The sequence below is a fragment of the Rhinopithecus bieti genome, unplaced genomic scaffold, assembly GCF_001698545.2.
Source record: "Rhinopithecus bieti isolate Rb0 unplaced genomic scaffold, ASM169854v2 scaffold_15252, whole genome shotgun sequence".
In the NCBI taxonomy this organism is placed as follows: domain Eukaryota; kingdom Metazoa; phylum Chordata; class Mammalia; order Primates; family Cercopithecidae; genus Rhinopithecus; species Rhinopithecus bieti.
The window spans coordinates 1,034,116-1,054,747 of record NW_016808399.1 but is presented as its reverse complement, the minus strand read 5'-3'; the positions used below and the strand labels follow the sequence as shown (position 1 = coordinate 1,054,747).

The window sequence follows — 20,632 nt, the reverse complement described above, 5'->3', positions numbered from 1 at the left end:
CATCACTGATTAAATTTTCTGCAGTTTGAATTCTGCGTTTTATTGTTTCTCATGAACATTGTAGTTTTGCACTTGCATTTTTTCTTTGAGATTTTTATTATTAAATAGTATTAATCTCTTCACTTAAGCTTTTGTTTCTTCATAGTTGCTTATTGTTATTTTACAATATATGCATTTTAAAATTTTGTAAGGGCTTCTAGGAAAATATGTACTCCCTGCCTGAGACCTCATTAGATGTACTTATGAAAAATCTGTAATTCTGGGATGCAGTGCATCACTCTCATTCCTTTTACTCTCTACATATTATGAATTGGAAACTCAGAATCGATATAAGGAGGAAAGAGCTGATAACAGTGGGAACACTAAAGCTCTGAGGTAGGTGGCAACCAGTTATTCTTGGTTAGTATAGTATCTGTGGCCTGGAGTTCAAAGAAGTCAGGAAATGGGTCTTACCCCCAGTATTAGTTTGTTCTCACACTGCTAATAAAGACGTACTCAAGACTCAGTAATTTATAAAGGAAAGGAGGTTTAATGGACTTACAGTTCCACATGACTGGAGATGCCTCACAATTATGGCAGAAGATGAAGGAGGAGCAAAGGCATGTCTTACATGGTAGCAGAAAAGAGAGCATGTGTAGGGGAACTGCCCCTTATAAAACCATCAGATCTTGTGAGACTTACTCATTATCATGAGAACTGCATTGGAAAAAACCCACCTCCATGATTCAGTACCTCCCACCAGGTCCCTCCAATGACATGTGGGGATTATGGGAGCTACAATTCAAGATAAGATTTGGGTGGGGACACAGCCAAACCATAGCACCCCCTCTGTTGTTCTTCCTGTTATTTAGGTTCGTGGCATGGCATGTGTATCCCGTGGTCTACTCCAAATTGATTCCTTCATTAGTAAAATTGTACCTATATTTTAGAAACATTTTAATCTTTAGTTTCTTTCTTTCTATCAGTCTTGGCCCTTTATGGTGTCTACATGTGCATTTGAAGAAGGCATAACTCACTCAACCAGTCTCTGCCAGTTTAACTCAGAAGTCTCTTTCCTCCATCTTTGTTTAAATTTGCTGTAAAATATATGTGCTCATGGAAAACAAAACAAAACAAAAAAAACACCTCAGTCAGTACACAAGGATGTAGAAAAACAAATAAAATTCCCCTGACTCCTTCTGAATCTTGCATTCCTACTTCCTAGAGGTAACCGCTATTGACAGTTTTTTATATACCCTTTGAAAAATTTTCTATGCGTATCCAAACATATGTATCTTATTCTTACAAAAATGGAATTTTACACTGCAATCTGTTCAGTAGCTTGCTCTTTTACTTTATAATCTATCTTAAACATTTATTTTTCATACTAGCCAAAATCCATTGCACTAAAAAAATTGGTTACATGTTTTTCATTGCATAGATTCCCCTTAGTATTTGATACTATTGACATTTCTTCATGAGTATTGTTTTACTGTGGTGTTTATAGTTCTGGGATTCACATTTCTTGTTTAGTATTTAATTCTGTCTAGTTCTCCTTTCCCGAATGTTTATATACTTTCGCAGACTTCTATCACCTATAATTTGTATTATTTTCCTCTCCTTTACTATCTTCACAATCTTGGTTCTCTTGAGATATGGGAAGTAGCCACTGAAAAGTAAAAAGGATATACATTTTATAGTGAGCTAGACCTTAATCCAAATCTTCACTTTATTATTTAATGCCATGTGACTTTAGGAAAATTAATTTATCTCACATTTGGGTTCTTAGTTGCAAAATGGCAATAATAAGGCTTAATCTAAACAAAGGCTCTGAGCATTGCATGAAATAATGTTTGTGAAGAAACTAACCAATTTACAGACATTTAGAAAGTGTTTGATACAACAACTGTAATTTAGAAACATTTTAATGAAATAGCAGGCTGCTACCTCAACTTAATATCTACATCATAGGATAAAAACTAAATGCTTTAAATTTTGAAGCTCAACACCTTTTCTACATCATAGGATAAAAAAAATTAAAGGTTTTAAATTTTGTAAAATAGGAAGACTTTGTATTTCTATTTTCCTGAGATAGCCTATATGTAGTGCCATTTCTCAAACTGTTGCTCTGCACTGCTATTCAGCAGAACAGAAATAATTGTTCTGAATTTTAAAGAAAAAAAGGGATTCCAGGTTCACATGGATTTGGGAAAACCTTGATTGAACTAAGTAGGCTCTTTTATGCAGGATTATTTTAGATACTTTAATGTACTTAAGTCCATTTTGAATCTCTAATAGAAGAAATATTCTGAATTTATTCCCCTGTGAAACTTCACCATCACCTTTTTATCTGAGAACATTTATTACTATCTTCTCTAACCACTGGCTGGAATTTTCCACCTATAGTCACCCTTTTCCCCCCTCTTACTGGTTGTAGATTTCTTTGAGAAATGAAGAGCATATGATATGAAGAGCTGCCTTACATATACAGTAGATAAGGTGGAGGGCAATATAAACATAAAATATAGTTGATTCTCATGATTCACAGTAGCCAATCCTTATCATTCATAATCCCCCACTTATGAATTTCCCTACTCACTAAGGTGTATTTGCAACCTCCAAAGTCGATACTCCTGGTGTTTTCATGGTCATTCAGGAACATACAAAAAGTGTTGGAGAATTTGATTCACCTGATTTGTACATTTACAGCCGAGGTTGAACAAGTCAACACATTGACTTTTTGTTTCAGCTCTTATGTTGTGAACAAATGTTCTTTTACAGTCCATTTATTATCACTTTTAAAATTTTGTGCTTTCTGTTGGTGAGCTTACTGTTTAAATTTGCCCTCAAGTATAGTGCTGAAATATGGTGTTCCTAAGCACAAGAAGGCTGTGATGTACCCTAAGGAGAAAATATCTATGTTAGATAAACTTTAGTCAGGTGTGAGTCATAGTGCTTATTAAACATGACAAATGTATTTGAATGATTCTAAGTTTTTGCTAATGTGGACATGTCTGCAAATGACCACAAAAGTTCTCAGCATTGATTTTGGAGTTATAAAATTGGGTGAGTAGACAAATGTGCAAATAAGGAATCCAAGAATAAAGGAACCAACTGTATATAAAATCAGTAGCACCTTGAGAAATTACTGTACGTATAAATAAGTATGTAAAGATGTTCATGGCAGTATTATTTGTAAGAGTAAATAGTCATTGTCAGATAAATCTTGCAAATAGTATAAAGGCAAACAATGGAATCCCCACAGCAATGAAAATAATACATTGAGTCTGAGAGCGGTGGCTCATGCCTGTTATCCCAGCATTTTGGGAGGCCAAGCCTGGTGAATCATTTGAGGTCAGGAGTTTGAGACCAGCCTGGCCAACGTGGCAAAACCCCATCTCTACTAAAAACACAGAAATTAGCCAGGCATGGTAACGCACACCTGTAGTCCCAGCTACTCGGGAGACTGAGGCAGAAGAATAGTTTGAACCTGGGAGGCGGAGGTTGCAGTGAGCTGAGATCATACCACTGCACTCCAGCCTGGGTGACAGAGTGAGACCCTGTCTCAAAAAAAAAAAAAAAAAAAAAAAAAATTGAATCTACATATGAAAACATGGGTAACCTCAAGAGTGTGCATTGAAGGAAAAATTAAGGAGACATAATGCATTTTAGAGTGAATAATAGGATGGGAAGAGTTTTGAAAAGGGAGATTGAAATGGGCTGATAAAGGGGACAAAAATAATAAATTATAATAAAAGACCATTTGTTGTCAAGTAGAAACAATGCTGCTGACAGAAGGACCAATTCAAACTATATACCTGAGATCCAAGAAAAAATGTAAGAAAAAATAAAATCATTAACATTCTTATGAATTACCAGTAATGAAAAACAATGTACTATGAGAAAGAAGTATAAAATACCTAGGAATGGATTCAGCAAGAAACAAGTGGAACTGATTAATAAATAAAGATAAAAACAAAATCTTAAAGGTGAAGGTAAAAGAAAACTGAAACATGCATATAAAATACCAAGTTCCTGGATAGAAAAACTGCATTTTCTTATGAATTAGGCCCTTTACTGCTACCTTTAGATATTTTTGTTAGCTGGAAGGTGCCATTACTAATTTAACATCAGCAAAATATACTATGAGTTGGATATCCAGTGATGATGAACAACAGCTGGCATCTCAGGACTGTAGGTTGTCCCTACAACTGTGATCTAATGTCATTTACACTTTTTTTCCTCCTTTGAATGGAGCTGTTTCTTATAAATATTAAGTCTGTGGCCTTCGTCTGTTTACATAATTGTGTGATCATTTAGCTTTCTTTAAAGATTGGATTTTCAATGTTTAAAATTTTTCAGTAAATTTAGTGGTTGTATTCTTTTCCCATTTTCCCCATAAAGAACCCAAATGGAATTTGTATTCAGAACTGATTTTTGTGGAGTAATTCTTTCTAGGTGCAACTTATAATTCTAGTGACAAAAAAGACACCCTTAAAAGTGATTATGGACATAAATATTATTCTGCTTAATGACAACATTCAAACTTTGGCTTTGGTTAATCTGGAAAATGCACCGTTTCTGTTATTGGATGTAGACTGAGTCCCAGAAGACCATTGTGTTGCACACACTTCAAGACACAGTGTTGGAGGAGGACAGGCGTTTCACCATTCAGCTGATATCAATTGATGAGGCAGAAATATCTCCAGTAAAAGGTAAGAGAAATTCACATTTTTGGAAATTAAAAAGTAAATTCTCAGAAAAAAATGTAATAAAATAACCCATAGTTACAAAAATGGGCAATGTTAGGTTTTATAATTCCTAAAACATAAAGATACCATTTCCCACAGGTATTAAAGGTTAAGAATGTTTTAAATTAAAATTACAATATCCAATCTTGGTAAGATCATAGGTCAAAGATTTCATACTGCTTAGCTGTGTAATTTTTTTAATGAAGATGTTTATTGTAGCAGTGTTTATAAAATGTAAAATAAAATATGTCAGCTTCCTAAGTGGTCCAATAGTAGGAGACTAGTTAAATGTGTTATAATACTATGCAGCCATTCAACGTGACGTAACAGGAAAAACTGTTAATTACATTAAAAATTAAGAACACATAACTACATGGATAATAGTCACATTAAGAAAACAGATTTTGGCTGGGCGCGGTGGCTCAAGCCTGTAATCCCAGCACTTTGGAAGGCCGAGACGGGCGGATCACGAGGTCAGGAGATCAAGACCATCCTGGCTAACCCGGTGAAACCCCGTCTCTAGTAAAAAATACAAAAAACTAGCCGGGCGAGGTGGCAGGCGCCTGTAGTCCCAGCTACTCGGGAGGCTGGGGCAGGAGAATGGCGTAAACCCAGGAGGCGGAGCTTGCAGTGAGCTGAGATCCGGCCACTGCACTCCAGCCTGGGCGACAGAGCGAGACTCCGTCTCAAAAAAAAAAAAAATAAATAAATAAATAATAATAATAATAAAAAGAAAACAGATTTTAGGACATGCTAAATAAATGTAACGTTTTGTCATGTGCATGTCTTACATGAGGTTGGAATTATTGATTTGAAATGTTAATAGTGGTTTTGATTACCTATATTTTAAGACATATTTACAATTACCACACATTATCTTTGTAATAAAACTATTTTTAAATGTTTCATATTATGTTTAGCATTATAGCCTATGTACATCTATTTTCATCTGAAAGTAGTTACTCAGATATTTTGACATTTCAGAAACAGGCATTTTAATTCTCATTTGCCTCCAGTTGATATGATGATTTGTTTCTTGGATCCATAGAGAAAAAATTAATGATTCTAAAATGGTTTTATTGTGCTATAAACAATAATAACCAACCATAAAAAACTGGTTCAGAAACTTTTAACCTGAAAATTTGGTGATTGTTACATTTCTTTTTTGCCATCAAGAACTCCATCCTATGCAAGGGTCTGTGGCTAAAAGCAGATTTCATGTCCAAGGAAATTTTCAGAATTGTAGAGTATCTATCACTGTATATACTTAGGGTAGTTATTCTTTCTGCATTTTCATTTAGTATATTTTCCAACAAGGGAATCATATCATTGCACCATATTCTTTTATAAGTCTTTAGTTAGCTTTAGTTAACTCTTTCATAGGTCTTTAGTTATCCATATCATGTTAAAATGACAGATGTCACATAGGCTAATTAAACATAGAAGAATATATCATTGGATCAGGATAAATCATTTACCATATTAAAAAATATTTTTTGAGGCAGGATCTTGCTCTGTCACTTAGGCTGGAGTGCAGTGGTGTGATCACAGATTCCTGCAGCCTTCAATTCCCAGGCTCAAACAAACCTCCCACCTCAGACTCCTGAGTAGCTAGGACTACAGGCATGTGCCACTATGCCCAGCTAATTTATTTTTATATTTGCAGGGATGGAGTCTCCCTATGTTGCCCAGGTTGGTTTTGAACTCCTGGGCTCATGGGATCCTCCCACCTCAGCCTCCCAAAGTGTTGGGATTACAGGTGTGATCCATTGCACCTGATTCTTAATATAGTTCTGTCTGACTGTGACACTTGCTGTAACAAGCCACTGTTGATTCCATTAATCCATTGTCAAGCAAAATGAGAGTATAGTGATCTAGCTCTTTGTGTAATGAACCCCTAATGTGTGTTTCTGGAAACAATTTTCTTTAAGTTTCTGCTAAGTTATATGGATACCCAAATACTTGATATTGTTTTTTATTTCATCTTAGTAGAAATATTTGACACAGGTTTATAAATGCTTACAGTCAAATGATAGAGTCAGAAAATAAAATGAAAAGTGCACCGAAGAAGTCTTGCTTTTGCCATGTAGCCAGTTGACATAGCTGTGTAGCCAATTGCAGTGAGCTGCAAAATGGTTACTATAGAAGCAAATTAATGCCAATGGTAGAGGAGCCCTTGCTTTTCATGAGAGTGATAGGGAAATTACTGCCAAGTTTCTTTCTGCCCGTTTCATTAAAATGTAATCTTGGGCAAGTGATTTGCATCCATGTCTTCAAGACCTCAGTGTGCTTCAGTGTCATCATAGGTAAAATGAGGATATTAATATCTAACTTACATGAGAGTCGTGAGAATGAACTAGATTCCTGTGTGTAAAGTGCTTAGAAAGTTGCCAGGCATATACTAAGTGCTTGTGTGCATCTGCTACAAAGCGGTCTATATCATCTTGAATTTAGGTAGTGCATCAATAATTATTCGGGGTGATAAGCGAGCATCAGGAGAAGTTGGGATAGCTCCGTCATCTAGGCGCATCCTCATCGGGGAACCCTCAGCAAAATATAATGGTACCGCTATTATCAGGTGAGGACTTCATGACTTTTCTTTGCCTATGTGGGCGTTACAAAGTTTTATTTAAATAATTAGTCTTAAATCCATCATTCTCAATACATACATAGTCTTCAAGCATTAACATCCTATATACTGTTAACATCCTGTGGAGAGGAGAGCAAGTTTTGGGCAGAAATTGAAATAATATCCTGACCTATCTTGATGTTAGATCATGAGAAGGTTTCTGACTCTTGAGTGATTTGCACAAATTACACCAAGGAAAACACATGGAGTTGAGATCAGAAAAATCTATGCTTTCACCTCTGTTCTGTTACTAAACATGTGATATAAGGGAGTTACTTCATCTCTGCAAGCTTGTGTGTCTTAGCTACAAAATCATTCCTTAGAAAATCATAAGGGCCAAACATTTTGCTTCCAAGTGTTCTAAAATCGGTCTGTATTAGTCTGTTCTCACACTGCTATAAAGAACTGCTTGAGACTGAATAATTTACGAAGAAAAGAGGTTTAATTGGTTCAAGGTTCTGCAGGCTGTACAGGAAGCATGACTGGTGAGGCCTCAGGAAACTTACAATCGTGGCAGAAGGCAAAAGGAGAGCTGGCACGTCCTACCTGGCTGGAGCAGGAGGAAGGGGTGGAAGGGTGCTACCTACTTTTCAACAACCAGATCTCGTGAGAACTTGATCACGAAAACAGCAAGGAGGAATTCCGTCCCCATGATTCAGTCACCTCCCACCAGGCCCCACCTCCAACACTTGAGGTCACACTTCAGCATGAGATTTATGTAGGGACACAGAGCCAAACCGTATCAGGGCCTATCATATAACTAAATTAGTATGATCATAGGCAAGTTTGTTTCTTGTAAATTTTCTTATGAGGGATGGGAAGCAACTATCAATGGCTTAGCTGAGTTTGACTTTATACTTTATCCTCGTGGTAGTTATCCAGAAGTAAGGCTATCCCTTCCATCAGCATGCCCTTATATAAAGGGTCTTCCAGTCTTTAGAGAACTTAGACTTTTCATATTTTGTACCTTTCGTGTTAAGTGAAAAGCCTATAAATATTAATACTTCTTTTATTTCTTTAAACCTTGTGCTTTTAGTGATAAATTTTGCCTGTATTCCTGTCAAGATAGATTTGCACTAGCTTAATACTTTGGGTGTTACTATCTTGGAACTTTAAGACTTTCTTTGGTTTATAGTTGGTAGTAGATGAGGTTATTTAAAAGAGAACTGTTACTGAAATGGATGAAAATTGTTTACTGTTAAAAGAGAAAATGTTTAAGAAAAGTACCTTCAATTGAAATGTATTGTATACATTTGTTTATTGTTGTAGCCTTGTTCGTGGCCCAGGGATTCTGGGGGAGGTCACAGTGTTCTGGAGGATATTCCCTCCTTCCATGGGGGAATTTGCTGAAACATCAGGAAAACTGACAATGCGAGATGGACAGTCTGCAGTCATTGTAGTAATACAGGTATCAATATTAGCTGGTTTCTGTTATGCCCTTTACTCTGTGTGCTGGTGTGCGTGCAGGTGTGAGCATATGTGTGTGTGTGTATGTGTGTGTGGTTAGAAGTGGGGAATGGGGAGGAGGTAAATATTCCAGCATTTATGGTTGTTGGCATGCACATGCATGTGTGTGTGCGCGCGTGTGCGTGTGTGTGGATGACAGTGGGGACTGGAGAGAAGGTTAATATGACAGCATTTGTTATTGTGGAGGTGCCTGTGTGTGGGGTTAAAAGTGGGAATGGGGAGGAGATTATTACTACAAAATCTGTTATTATTTAGAGGTTAGGAGTTTTTCTTGAAATTTCACAGATTCTACTGTCGATGATTCTTTGTCTTTCTCTAGGCTTTGAATGATGACATTCCCGAGGAAAAAAGTTTCTATGAGTTTCATCTCACTGCCATCAGTGAGGGAGGAGTTCTGAGTGAATCCAGCAGCACTGCCAACATCACGATGGTGGCCAGCGACTCTCCCTATGGCCGATTTGCCTTTTCACATGAGCAACTTCGAGTGTCAGAAGCACAGAGGGTATAGTATGAAATGCTTAAGATTTTAATATCTTTTTTATTTTTACATATTAAAATGTTTTCTTGTTTCTATTCCAAACTTTTCACAAACTGATTAATTTGCTCCAAACATCATTATTTTAGCATATAATGTATATAATTTTATAACCTTATATGTAATTTTAACACAATCCTGGTAAATAGAACCTTTAGTTAGAGATAGTATTGTCTGGTAGATTAAAACATCCAAATCAAATAAGAAAATGCTTTTTGCATAGGTTAACATCACAATCATCCGTTCCGGTGGAGCTTTTGGCCGCGTGCGACTCTGGTACGAGACGATGAGCGGGACAGCGGAAGCAGGCTTGGATTTTGTTCCTGCAGCCAGGGAACTCCTCTTTGAAGCAGGGGAGATGAGGAAAAGTCTGCAAGTTGAAATCCTTGATGATGACCATCCTGAAGGCCCAGAGGAATTTTCTCTAACAATTACAAAGGTGGAACTCCAGGGAAGGTAAAGTAGAAAGGAAATTAGGAAAAAGAAAGCCAAAAGCAGAGAGAGAGAAAGTTCTATCGTGTAGAGATTGATACTGAGCTCTAAAGCAGTTCTTTCCCTACTGTTTCTCAGATTTGTGTTACATTAGAACAGGTCATAGAAGGGAAAGTATGACAATGACTGCTTTTTTATTTTAAATTTTCTCAAATATAACTTCCCTCTGAAAGTTGAAAGTATGTGTTTCTATTGTGTGGACTCATTCTGGGTGGCCAGGAAGTTGAATATGATATGGGCTTCTAAATGGTGAAGAAACAGCCTAACAGCTCTCTAAATCAGAGGTCAACTGGTGTGGCTGAATTTGCTGCTTTTGATTTCCATACTTGTGAAAGGGCTGGAGGGAGGGATTTCTTTCCTTGGTGCATCTGAAGGCTGTATTGATTTCTCTGTGGGTGAATGACATAGATGCTTGCCCCATAGTTTTAAAGTGGGGAAAATTTAGAGTGAAAGCTAGTTGGCCATTAATGTGCACCATGCTTTCAAGGAAGATCATGAATTAACCATAATGAGTCTCTTTCATTCCCTGATTTAGTGGGGCAGATTTGATGAGGTGGAAAAACATCTTTAGCATGTTTAAATACTCACAGGTTCTGCAGTGCACAGGTTGAGAGAGACCTACCAGCACCTCTGCCCGGATAGCAGATAGGTGGGCCCTTCAACTAGAATAATGCCTGCGTTTAGAAGAATCACAAAGACATTTTTCTTGTGCATGAAAATATTTTTGCATTTGTAATGTGAATATCATGCTTTAAAAACTTTTTTAAACTAAAATATGTCACTCAGTGACTTAAGTGTATATCATCCCATCTGGGAAAAAATATATATTGTGGGCTCACATACCCTTCAAATTTTAAATTTCCCAAAAATGCTTCTGTGCCTGGCAGTGAGAGTGAATTTGTACTCCTAGTAGATATAGTAAAAAGTTTGAGCTGATCACTGACGATTTTAATTAAATAAATGCAATTTGGTAAAAGCTTATTTAATGTGAGATCATATTTGTGTTATTAACCAGCTAGAGCTTGAGGATTTTGTCTTCTTTGCTACTGTTTTTTTAAAAAGCGGTTTCTATGTAAGTTTAATTCTGGGGAAGCAAGTTTTGCCTTCCAGATAAATTTCTAGGTTTTCTTATTTCTCAAAAGGTAAGTAGTACAACTCGCTAATCTACAGCCCATCTCAGACTACTGATAACAGTTACTCATCGTTTAATAGTCCAAACCTCAGTTTTATAATTTTGCTTTATATTGGATTCACCAACTTTCAACCTTTCAACAATAAGTAGGATATAAATACCAGAATAGAATTTGGGAATTGAATGAAGGACTAAAATGGTTTATCGCCGTTTTTTAGCATCAGGAATTCAAGTCATATTTTGAAGCCCTGGAAGTTGAAGCTTTGTTTGATGGGAATAATATTAATCTAAAAAAAAACTTCTTTTGCGGAAGTATCATTACAGAAGTAAACTACCATCTATATTAAAGACAGAGGAATTGATTATGATTGGTTTCTGTAGAAATTGAAATACTTTTCTTTCTTTTTTATTTCTTTCTTTCTCCTTCCTTTCCTCTATTCCTTCCTTCCTTCCTTCACTTCTTCCTTCCTCTCTCTCTCCTCCTGTCTCCTCACTCCCCTTCCTCCTTTTACTTCTCTTCTTCTCTCCTCTCCTCTCCTCTCCTCTCTCTTCTCTCTTCTCTCTTCTCTCTTCTCTCTTCTCTCTTCTCTCTTCTCTCTTCTCTTCTTTTCTTTCCAAAGTCTTGCTGTGTCATCCAGGACAGAGTGCAGTGGCACAATCATAGTTCACTGCAACTTTGAATGCCTGGACTAAAGGGATCCTCTCGCCTCAGACTTCTAAATAGTTACGACTGCAGGCATGTGCCATCATGTCTGGCTAATTTTTTAAAATTAGTTTTTAGTAGAGATAAGGTCTCACTATGTTGCCCAGGCTGGTATTGAGAGGTATTTTTTTGAATCTTGATGTTTTAGTTTGAAATTTAATTAGTGTCATGACACTCACTGTTTCTTTAAATAAATCATCTTAACCTAACACTGTAAATCTCAAGGCCTCCTGCTTACCTATCTCTGAGTGCAGTAGGTCTATTACCGCACAAGTATTCAGCCATGATTCCCAGAGGTTCATTTTACGACAGCATCTTTCCGATTTTCTCACAGTTTATTATCTTCCTATTGCCCACGTTTAGTAACTTTATATTAGTTTTGGCTTCTTATAGGCACCAATAATTGGGAGCAGTACAGAAATCTGTTTCAAAATATCATTTCAGAAAAAAAGAGTATTTTAGTGTTGAGGATCTTTAAAAGTATTGAAGTACTTTATAGAACTAAGTTGTAGGAGTTAAGAGGATTTTTTAATTCATGCTATGCAATTATGTATTTTTTATTTTGTTGTATTTTATTTTATTCTAATTTATATGACTTTGGAAGAGGGTATGATTTTACCATCCAAGAAAATGGACTTCAGATAGATCAACCTCCTGAAATAGGAAACATCTCCATTGTTCGAATCACGATAATGAAAAATGATAACGCAGAAGGCATCATTGAATTTGACCCAAAGTATATTGCCTTCGAAGGTAGGTTCAGTTAACTAGCTTGTAAGTAAGTGTACCATACCACCACTTTCCAAATTACATTAGTTTGAACTTCAATGTGTACATTTTTTTTAGTTTGCTGTGGGTGTGTGTGTTTGTGTTTACACATATGCACTTTTATACTTATTTACTTATTTGTAGTACATTTTCAGTTACCTTTGGGTGGTCTTGAACCTTGCTGTGAATGGCAATGTTAGGAATAAGGCTGTCTAGAAAAACTGTATTTAACATTAGTATTATTAAAATGTTTCTGTTTCAAACATTTTAATGAAAGTCTTTGTAATTTGTGCATATTTAATTTCCTATGTGACTAGAAATCAGTGAATATTTACTTCCTAATTAATAATCATCTTTGAAATGAATATTTTACTGGCCTAGAGATGCAGGTAGTATCTGAATCCTTGATCTTGCTTTCTTGAAACAGTCCCCAATAGCAGCTTGCCTGATATTCCCAATTCTTTCCTGTTGTAGAAGTAGAATACAGAATATATGGTTACGTTCCTTCCCAGGTAGGAAGAGATGGCTGCCTTTCTAAGAAATGATTTTAATGACTTTAAAATGAATATCTTATTGCTGCAATTAACCTGATTGGCTTCTTTGCCTCTATCAAAATTCTTTGGTTATCTAGCCATTTTTAAAGTTCATAAAAAATTGCCTTAGAGGCCAGGCGCGGTGGCTCAAGCCTGTAATCCCAGCACTTTGGGAGGCCGAGATGGGCAGATCACAAGGTCAGGAGATCGAGACCATCCTGGCTAACATGGTGAAACCCCGTCTCTACTAAAAAATACAAAAAACTAGCTGGGCGAGGTGGCGGGTGCCTGAAGTCCCAGCTGCTCGGGAGACTGAGGCAGGAGAATGGCATAAACCGAGGAGACGGAGCTTGCAGTGAGCTGAGATCCAGCCACTGCACTCCAGCCTGGGCGACAGAGCGAGATTCCCGTCTCAAAAAAAAAAAGAAAAGAAAAAAAAATTGCCTTAGGCATCGGTTTATAATGACTTTATAGGTAAGTCATGGAATGCATCACTACTTTGTGAACTTCAGTCTCTACCTGGTAAAAATCTTATTACATTTTTGCATCAAGAAATAAATGACACTTAGAATTTTTTCAGTTCATTGTTTTCTGTTAGATTCATTGTCTTTGGGGAATTTTGGTCAGTGCATATTTATATTTATAATGTACATTGGGTATTGTTTAGTCATAGCTAATATGAACCCTATTAAATTATATTTTAATATGCAGAATTTAGCATAGTTTAAGAAATATATTTTTGAAAATAATGTTTAAGTTGAAATCAAACATTGAAGATGCATTTTCAGATTCACAAGTAGATTTCATGAGAAGTGAAAATGTAATCAAATTGTACTTATATCTGGACTTTTAAAAAATTCATATGATATACATATCATAAACCTCATTTATTTATATTACGATGTTTATATTTCAATTGAATGGGTGGAAGCAATCCAGAGTGGTTTCCTATGAGCACAACCACCTTAAATGTTTCCTTGTGTCCATCTAACATTGTCTTAGAAAGCAAGGATCATTTATTGGTATGTAGTACATGGAGGGAGAATGCCAATGCTACCGATTAAATAGGTTATTTAAATGCTAATTGTACTGCTCACTGTAACTTTCAACATCTCGTAAACTATGTTCCTCCTAAAAAATAAGTCAGGAGGTTTTTCACTAATCCCCTTTGAAAATGATAGAAGAACTATGAAAACATAGAGTGCTTACTTTGTGCCATTATATTTAATTGCCAGGTTTAATTTGGCTGAATCTTATAAGTTAGTTGCTCTGTCTGGCTTACCAATTAATTCCAAGTTCCCATTACAGTGGAGGAAGATGTTGGGCTGATCATGATTCCAGTGGTGAGGCTACATGGAACTTATGGCTATGTGACAGCTGATTTCATCTCTCAGAGCTCCTCTGCCAGTCCTGGAGGTGTTGATTACATTTTACATGACAGTACAGTCACCTTTCAGCATGGGCAAAACTTAAGTTTTATAAATATCTCCATCATTGATGACAATGAAAGGTTGGTATATAGAAAATAATGTGGGCATACATAAGACATAAGTATTGTGTTCTAACCCTTACATATGTTCTGCACTGACAATAGAACTTTAGATAATATGTGTCCATTGAGAAACAACAGGTGAAATACTTTTGGGGTGTAGGGGTAGGGAAAGGGACTAGGAGACGATGTGGTTGCATATGTCACTTCATTTCAAATAAAGGAAATAATATTTTCTGTTTCTCTAGACTTAAAAACTCTAATTAGAACGTGGAAACATCCTTCAATTCACTTGCTTTATGCATTAAGCAATTAAAAAGAGGGCAAGAAAGTCCCTACGACTGCCCTAGGTCATATAATATTGATGTTAATCATTCATTCTTTTAGCTAAGCACCCACTTCTTACCACTTGATGTGTGACTACTGTGCCTTGAATATGTATGACCAATTTGGAAAATGACTGGTTATTGGGATTTTACAAGCACTTTAATATGTTTAGACTCACAGAATTGCTCCTTCTTGCCATGCAGTGAATTTGAGGAGCCCATTGAAATTCTACTCACTGGAGCTACTGGAGGAGCGGTCCTTGGACGCCACCTAGTGAGCAAAATTATAATAGCCAAGAGTGACTCTCCCTTTGGCGTTGTAAGGTTTCTCAATCAAAGCAAAATTTCTGTTTCTAATCCCAATTCCACAATGATTTTATCGCTGGTTCTGGAGCGGACTGGAGGACTCTTGGGAGAGATTCAGGTAGATTTATTTTACTCATGACTAAATATAATTTTTGATGGACTGAGTATGGTGTGTTTTCTCATTCCCCAAGTATATTTATTTCTTTATTCACAATCAATCAATATTTATTAATTACCTTGTATGTGTACAGCAGCTTTTGAGCTAGATGAAGTACATAAAAATGTATGAGGCATACATCTGTCCTCAGGGAACCTTGAGGGCTTGTTAGAAATGAAGTAAATGATTCTGATAAAATTTAGTAATTCAACAAGTATTCTTTGAATGCTTTCTGTGTGTCACACCCTGTTCTAGGTACTGAGAATATACTGGGGAACTAGACAGACCTCCTCTCCGTTCTTACAGAGTTTTCATTTTATTAAGCAGAGCTGAGCAATAAACAACTAAAAATAAATTGATCTGATAACAGTAAGGGCTCTGCTTGTAAAACTGGGAGACACAATTGCAAGTGCTGTGCTGGATGGTGAGGATGTAGTAAGTCAGCTGCAAGATGCGTTATGAGAAAGAGGTTAGAAGAGTGAGCATTTGAGCAGAAGGAATAATAGCTTCTGCAGAGGCATAAGCTGGCATGTTTCAGGCATGGAGGGGTTCATGTGGTTGGGACCTGGAGGTAAGGGGATAATAGCACAGGATAGATCAGAAGGCCCAAAGATGTTCGATCACACAGAACTTCCTAAGCCAGGTTAAAGATTTCATTGCTTAGCGAAATAAAAGCGGACACAAACAAATGGAAGAACATTCCATGCTCATGGATCGGAAGAATCAATATAGTGAAAATGGCCATACTGCCCAAGGTAATTTATAGAGTCATTGCCATCCTCATCAAGCTACCAATGACTTTCTTCACAGAACTGGAAAAAAGGACTTTAAACTTCATATGGAACCAAAAAACAGCCCACATTGCCAAGACAATCCTAAGCAAAAAGAACAAAGTTGGAGGCATCACGCTACCTGACTTCAAGCTATACTATAAGGCTACCGTAACCAAAACAGCATGGTACTGGTACCAAAACAGAGATATAGACCAATGGAACAGAACAGAGGCCTCAGAAATAACACCCCACATCTACAGCCATCTGATCTGTGACAAACCTGACAAAAACAGGCAATGGGGAAAGGATTCCCTATTTAATCAATGGTGTTGGGAAAACTGGCTAGCCATATGCAGAAAGCTGAAACTGGGCCCCTTCCTTATACCACATACAAAAATTAACTCAAGATGGATTAAAGACTTAAAAGTAAGACCCCAAACCATAAAAATCCTAGAAGAAAACCTAGGAAATACCATTCAGGACATAGGCATGGGCAAAGGCTTCATGTCTAAAACACCAAAAGCAATGGCAACAAAAGCCAAAATTGACAAATAGGATCTAATTAAACTAAAGAGCTTCTGCAAGGCAAAAGAGACTACCATCAGAGTGAACAGGCAACCTACAGAATGGGAGAAAATTTTTACAATCTACTGCCCATCTGACAAAGGGCTAATGTCCGGAAACTACAAAGAACTCAAACAAATTTACAAGAAAAAAAAAAAAAACACCATCAAAAAGTGGGCAAAGGATATGAACAGACACTTCTCAAAAGAAGACATTTATCCGGCCAACAGACACATGAAAAAATGCCATCATCACTGGTCATCAGAGAAATGCACATCGAAACGCGACGAAATACCATCTCACTCCAGTTAGAATGATGATCACTAAAAAGTCAGGAAACAACAGTTGCCGGAGAGGATGTGGAGAAATAGAAACACTTTTACACTGTTGGTAGGAGTGTAAATGGGTTCAACCATTGTGGAAGACAGTGTGGCGATTCCTCAAGGATCTAGAACTAGAAATACCATTTGACCTAGCAATCCCATTACTGGGTATATACCCAAAGGATTATAAATCATGCTACTATAAAGACACACACACACGTGTGTTTATTGTGGCACTATTCACAATAGCAAAGACTTGGAACCAACCCAGATGTCCATCAGTGATAGATTGGATTAAGAAAATGTGGCACATATCCACCATGGAATACTATGCAACCATAAAAAATGATGAGTTCATGTCCTTTGCAGGGACATGAATGAAGCTGGAAACCATCATTCTCAGCAAACTAACACAGGGAGAGGAAGCCAAGCACCACGTTTTCTCACTTACAGGTGGGAATTGAACAATGAGAGCACTTGGACACAGGGCAGGGAACATCACACACTGGGGCCTGTTGGGGTGGGGAAATGGGGAGGGATAGCATTAGGAGAAATACCTAATGTAAATGATGAGTTGATGGGTGCAGCAAACCAACATGGCACATGTATACCTATGTATCAAACCTGCACGTTGTGCACATGTGCCCTAGAACTTAAAGTATAATAATTTAAAAAAAAGATTTCATTCGAAGTAGAAATAGGATGCCATTAGAAAATCGTAAGCCAGAGAACAATGTCACCAGATTGTCTTTTAAAGCAGCTGTTTAAGTCTACTGCAAGGAAAACGGATTCAAGAAGTTGGTGAGGCAGCATAGGAGCAGGAAGGATAGCTAGGAGGCTATTTATTTCCCTCTATCGTCCAAGTCAAAGCTGACAGTGGCTCCGACAGAGTGGTGAAAATAAAGATGGCAAGAAGTGGATATACATTGATATTTGGAAGAAAAATTCACTAGGTTGGAAGTAGAGGCTGAGGGAAACACAGGAATCAAGGATAACTCCTTGAATTTAAGTTTGAGCAGCTGGATAATTTGTAGGGTTGTTTACTAAAATGCAGAAGCTCAAGGAGAAATTAAGAGTTCTGTTTTGGCCATGTTCTTCTGAGATACTACTGGACATCCCAGGGGAGCATGGTCACGTAGGCAGGTCAGCGTGCGAGTGTGTGTTGTGGTTTGGAAGGTGTTGACACATGGAGAAGCGTTTGAACACATGGGGCGTAAGGGGTATATCTGGAAACGGGAAGGATATGGTGCTGAGTCCTGAGCTTCCACCATGTAGAGATCAGAGGAAGGAGAGCCAGCAGAGAAGCTTGAGAAGAAGAGGAGGAGGAAAACTAGGAAGGCAGGTGGCACATTAAGTATCACATAAGCCAAGAAGACAGGACATGGTGTTTGAAAAAGGAAATAGTCAGCTGGCGCGCTGCTGATGAAAGATCAAGTAAGAAGCAAACACAAGTGCCCAACGTTCTTTGTAGACTGTGTGAGAGGCATACCATTTCAAATCATAGAAACGTAGAAAACTTTGTTTCTTATAACAATGTATGAAGATTTCTGTGTCTTTTACACTAGGAATGTAAGTAGGTTTAACATTTTTGCATGGTCTACAGCTTTAACATTTTTGCATGGTCTACAGCAGAGTTTTTGCATGGTTTTGTTGTCTTATTTATATAGGTTTTGATTGGCACAGCCTGTGCACACAGCAGGACAGTATTGTACTTATATGTTTTTAAAATGTTTATATTTCTCTAATATGTATTTTAATATAGATTTTTACATGTTTTTTATCCTATGTGATGACAAATTACTGGTTATTAATACTTTTCTTCTGTTAGATAATTTTATTCATGAATATTATAGGTATGTAGTTTATATTTGCAAATATCTTTTTTTTTTTTTTTTTTTGAGATGGAGTTTCGCTCTTGTTGTCTAGGCTGGAGTGCAGTGGCAGGATCTTGGCTCCCTGCAACCCCTGCCTCCTGGGTTCAAGCAATTCTCCTGTTTCAGCCCCGAGTAGCTGGGATTACAGCCGTCGGTCACCACGTCTGGCTAATTTTTGTAATTTTAGTAGAGACACGGTTTCACCATGTTGGCCAGGTTGGTCTCAAACTCCTGATCTCAGGTGATCCGCCCACCTCGGCCTCCCAAAGTGCTGGGATTACAGGTGTGAGCCACTGCACCCTGCCGCAGATATCATTATTTTTAACAACAAAAAACAGTTTATGAAACAGCAATTTGATGGAATTATCCTAGAATAATTTTCCTGTATGTGTATATATTTTCTTAATACTAGAAACCCTGAAATAATTATTTGCTTAAAATTGATCTCTATTAAATACCAAAACCAAAAACATCCTATAGGTGAACTGGGAGATAGTAGGACCCAACTCTGAAGAAGCCTTACTGCCACAGAATGGAGACATTGCAGACCCAGTGAGCGGGCTCTTCTCTTTTAGAGAAGGAGAAGGCGGAGTGAGAACCATAATTCTGACAATCTATCCTCATGAAGAAATTGAAGTTGAAGAGACGTTCATTATTAAACTTCATCTTGTGAAAGGAGAAGCTAAATTAGACTCCAGAGCTAAAGATGTTACATTAACTGTATGTATGACTTTATTTTTCTCACAAAATGTGGATTTAATGGATTTATCAGAAAATACATTTACATTTGTTGAAACTCTACATACTTGTGATGAATTGGAAATTATAAAACCAAATAAAATCATAATGATTCTGAAGGGTCAAACTTTTTGGTTTTCATGTCAGCTCATTACATAGCCTGATTATTGGTAATTAAAAAACATTTTAATATATGATAAATACTTATTTTACAAGCTTGGAGAAAATTTGGTGTTTTTGGAATATTTGGCTGTTTTAGAGCAGAGGTATTTGTTATAGCATACTAGAGGTATTTGTTATAGCATACCAAACATTGGATATCTTTGTCTTCAGAGAATGTAAAAATTATTAACTAGTTATATTCCAGATGGTTTGAAGGAAAAATGGTACTTGTTCAGTTAAGGCAAAAGTGCTGGGACCAAGACTACTGAAAATAATGCAGATGGATGACCCACTTTTTAAAGTTTATAAAATACTTGTATTTGGGATCTATATCAGTCAAAGAGTTTTCCAGAGACACAAAACCAGTAGGACAGACATGCGCGCGCGCGCGCACACACACACACACACACACACACACACACACACAGCGGGGTGGTGGGAGAGAGAGAGATTTGAAGGAATAAGCTCACATGATTGTGAGGGCTAGCAAATCCAAAATCCATGAAATAGGCTGGCAGACAGGAAACTCAGGAAAGAGTTGAAGTTGCAATTTTGTGGAGCAGTTCAATAAGCTAAAAACTCAAGCAGGATTCCTAAGTTACAGTTCTGAGGCAGATTTCCTTTTCTCCAGGAAACCTCAGTTTTACTTTTAAGGCCTTCAGTTGTTTAGATGAGGCCCATTCACATTCTTGAGGGTGATCTCCTTTACGTATAGTCAGCTGATTGTAAGTATTCATTGTATCTCCAAAATACCTTCACGGTGACATCTAGATGAGCATTTGACCAAACAACTGGGCACCATAGTCTTGGCAAGCTGATATATAAAATTAGTTCTCACAGGACCTGCTTGCTTCTCTCCATGTATATCATAGCTAGTAGGAAGAATTTAGCTAAAATTAACTGATTAAATGTAGTAAATATGAGATGAATA

The 20,632-nt window shown here is 37.1% G+C and overlaps 1 protein-coding gene across 1 annotated transcript in view; it reads left to right on the top strand.

Annotated features, from left to right (window-relative positions):
• Positions 1 to 20,632, top strand: part of ADGRV1 (adhesion G protein-coupled receptor V1) — a 566,041-nt gene that overhangs the window by 161,260 nt on the left and 384,149 nt on the right. The window contains 9 exon segments of the mRNA XM_017886717.1: positions 4,577 to 4,694; positions 7,185 to 7,308; positions 8,629 to 8,767; positions 9,146 to 9,328; positions 9,585 to 9,817; positions 12,293 to 12,441; positions 14,298 to 14,499; positions 15,009 to 15,228; positions 19,282 to 19,521. Of these exon segments, the coding sequence (XP_017742206.1) occupies positions 4,577 to 4,694; positions 7,185 to 7,308; positions 8,629 to 8,767; positions 9,146 to 9,328; positions 9,585 to 9,817; positions 12,293 to 12,441; positions 14,298 to 14,499; positions 15,009 to 15,228; positions 19,282 to 19,521 (1,608 nt within the window).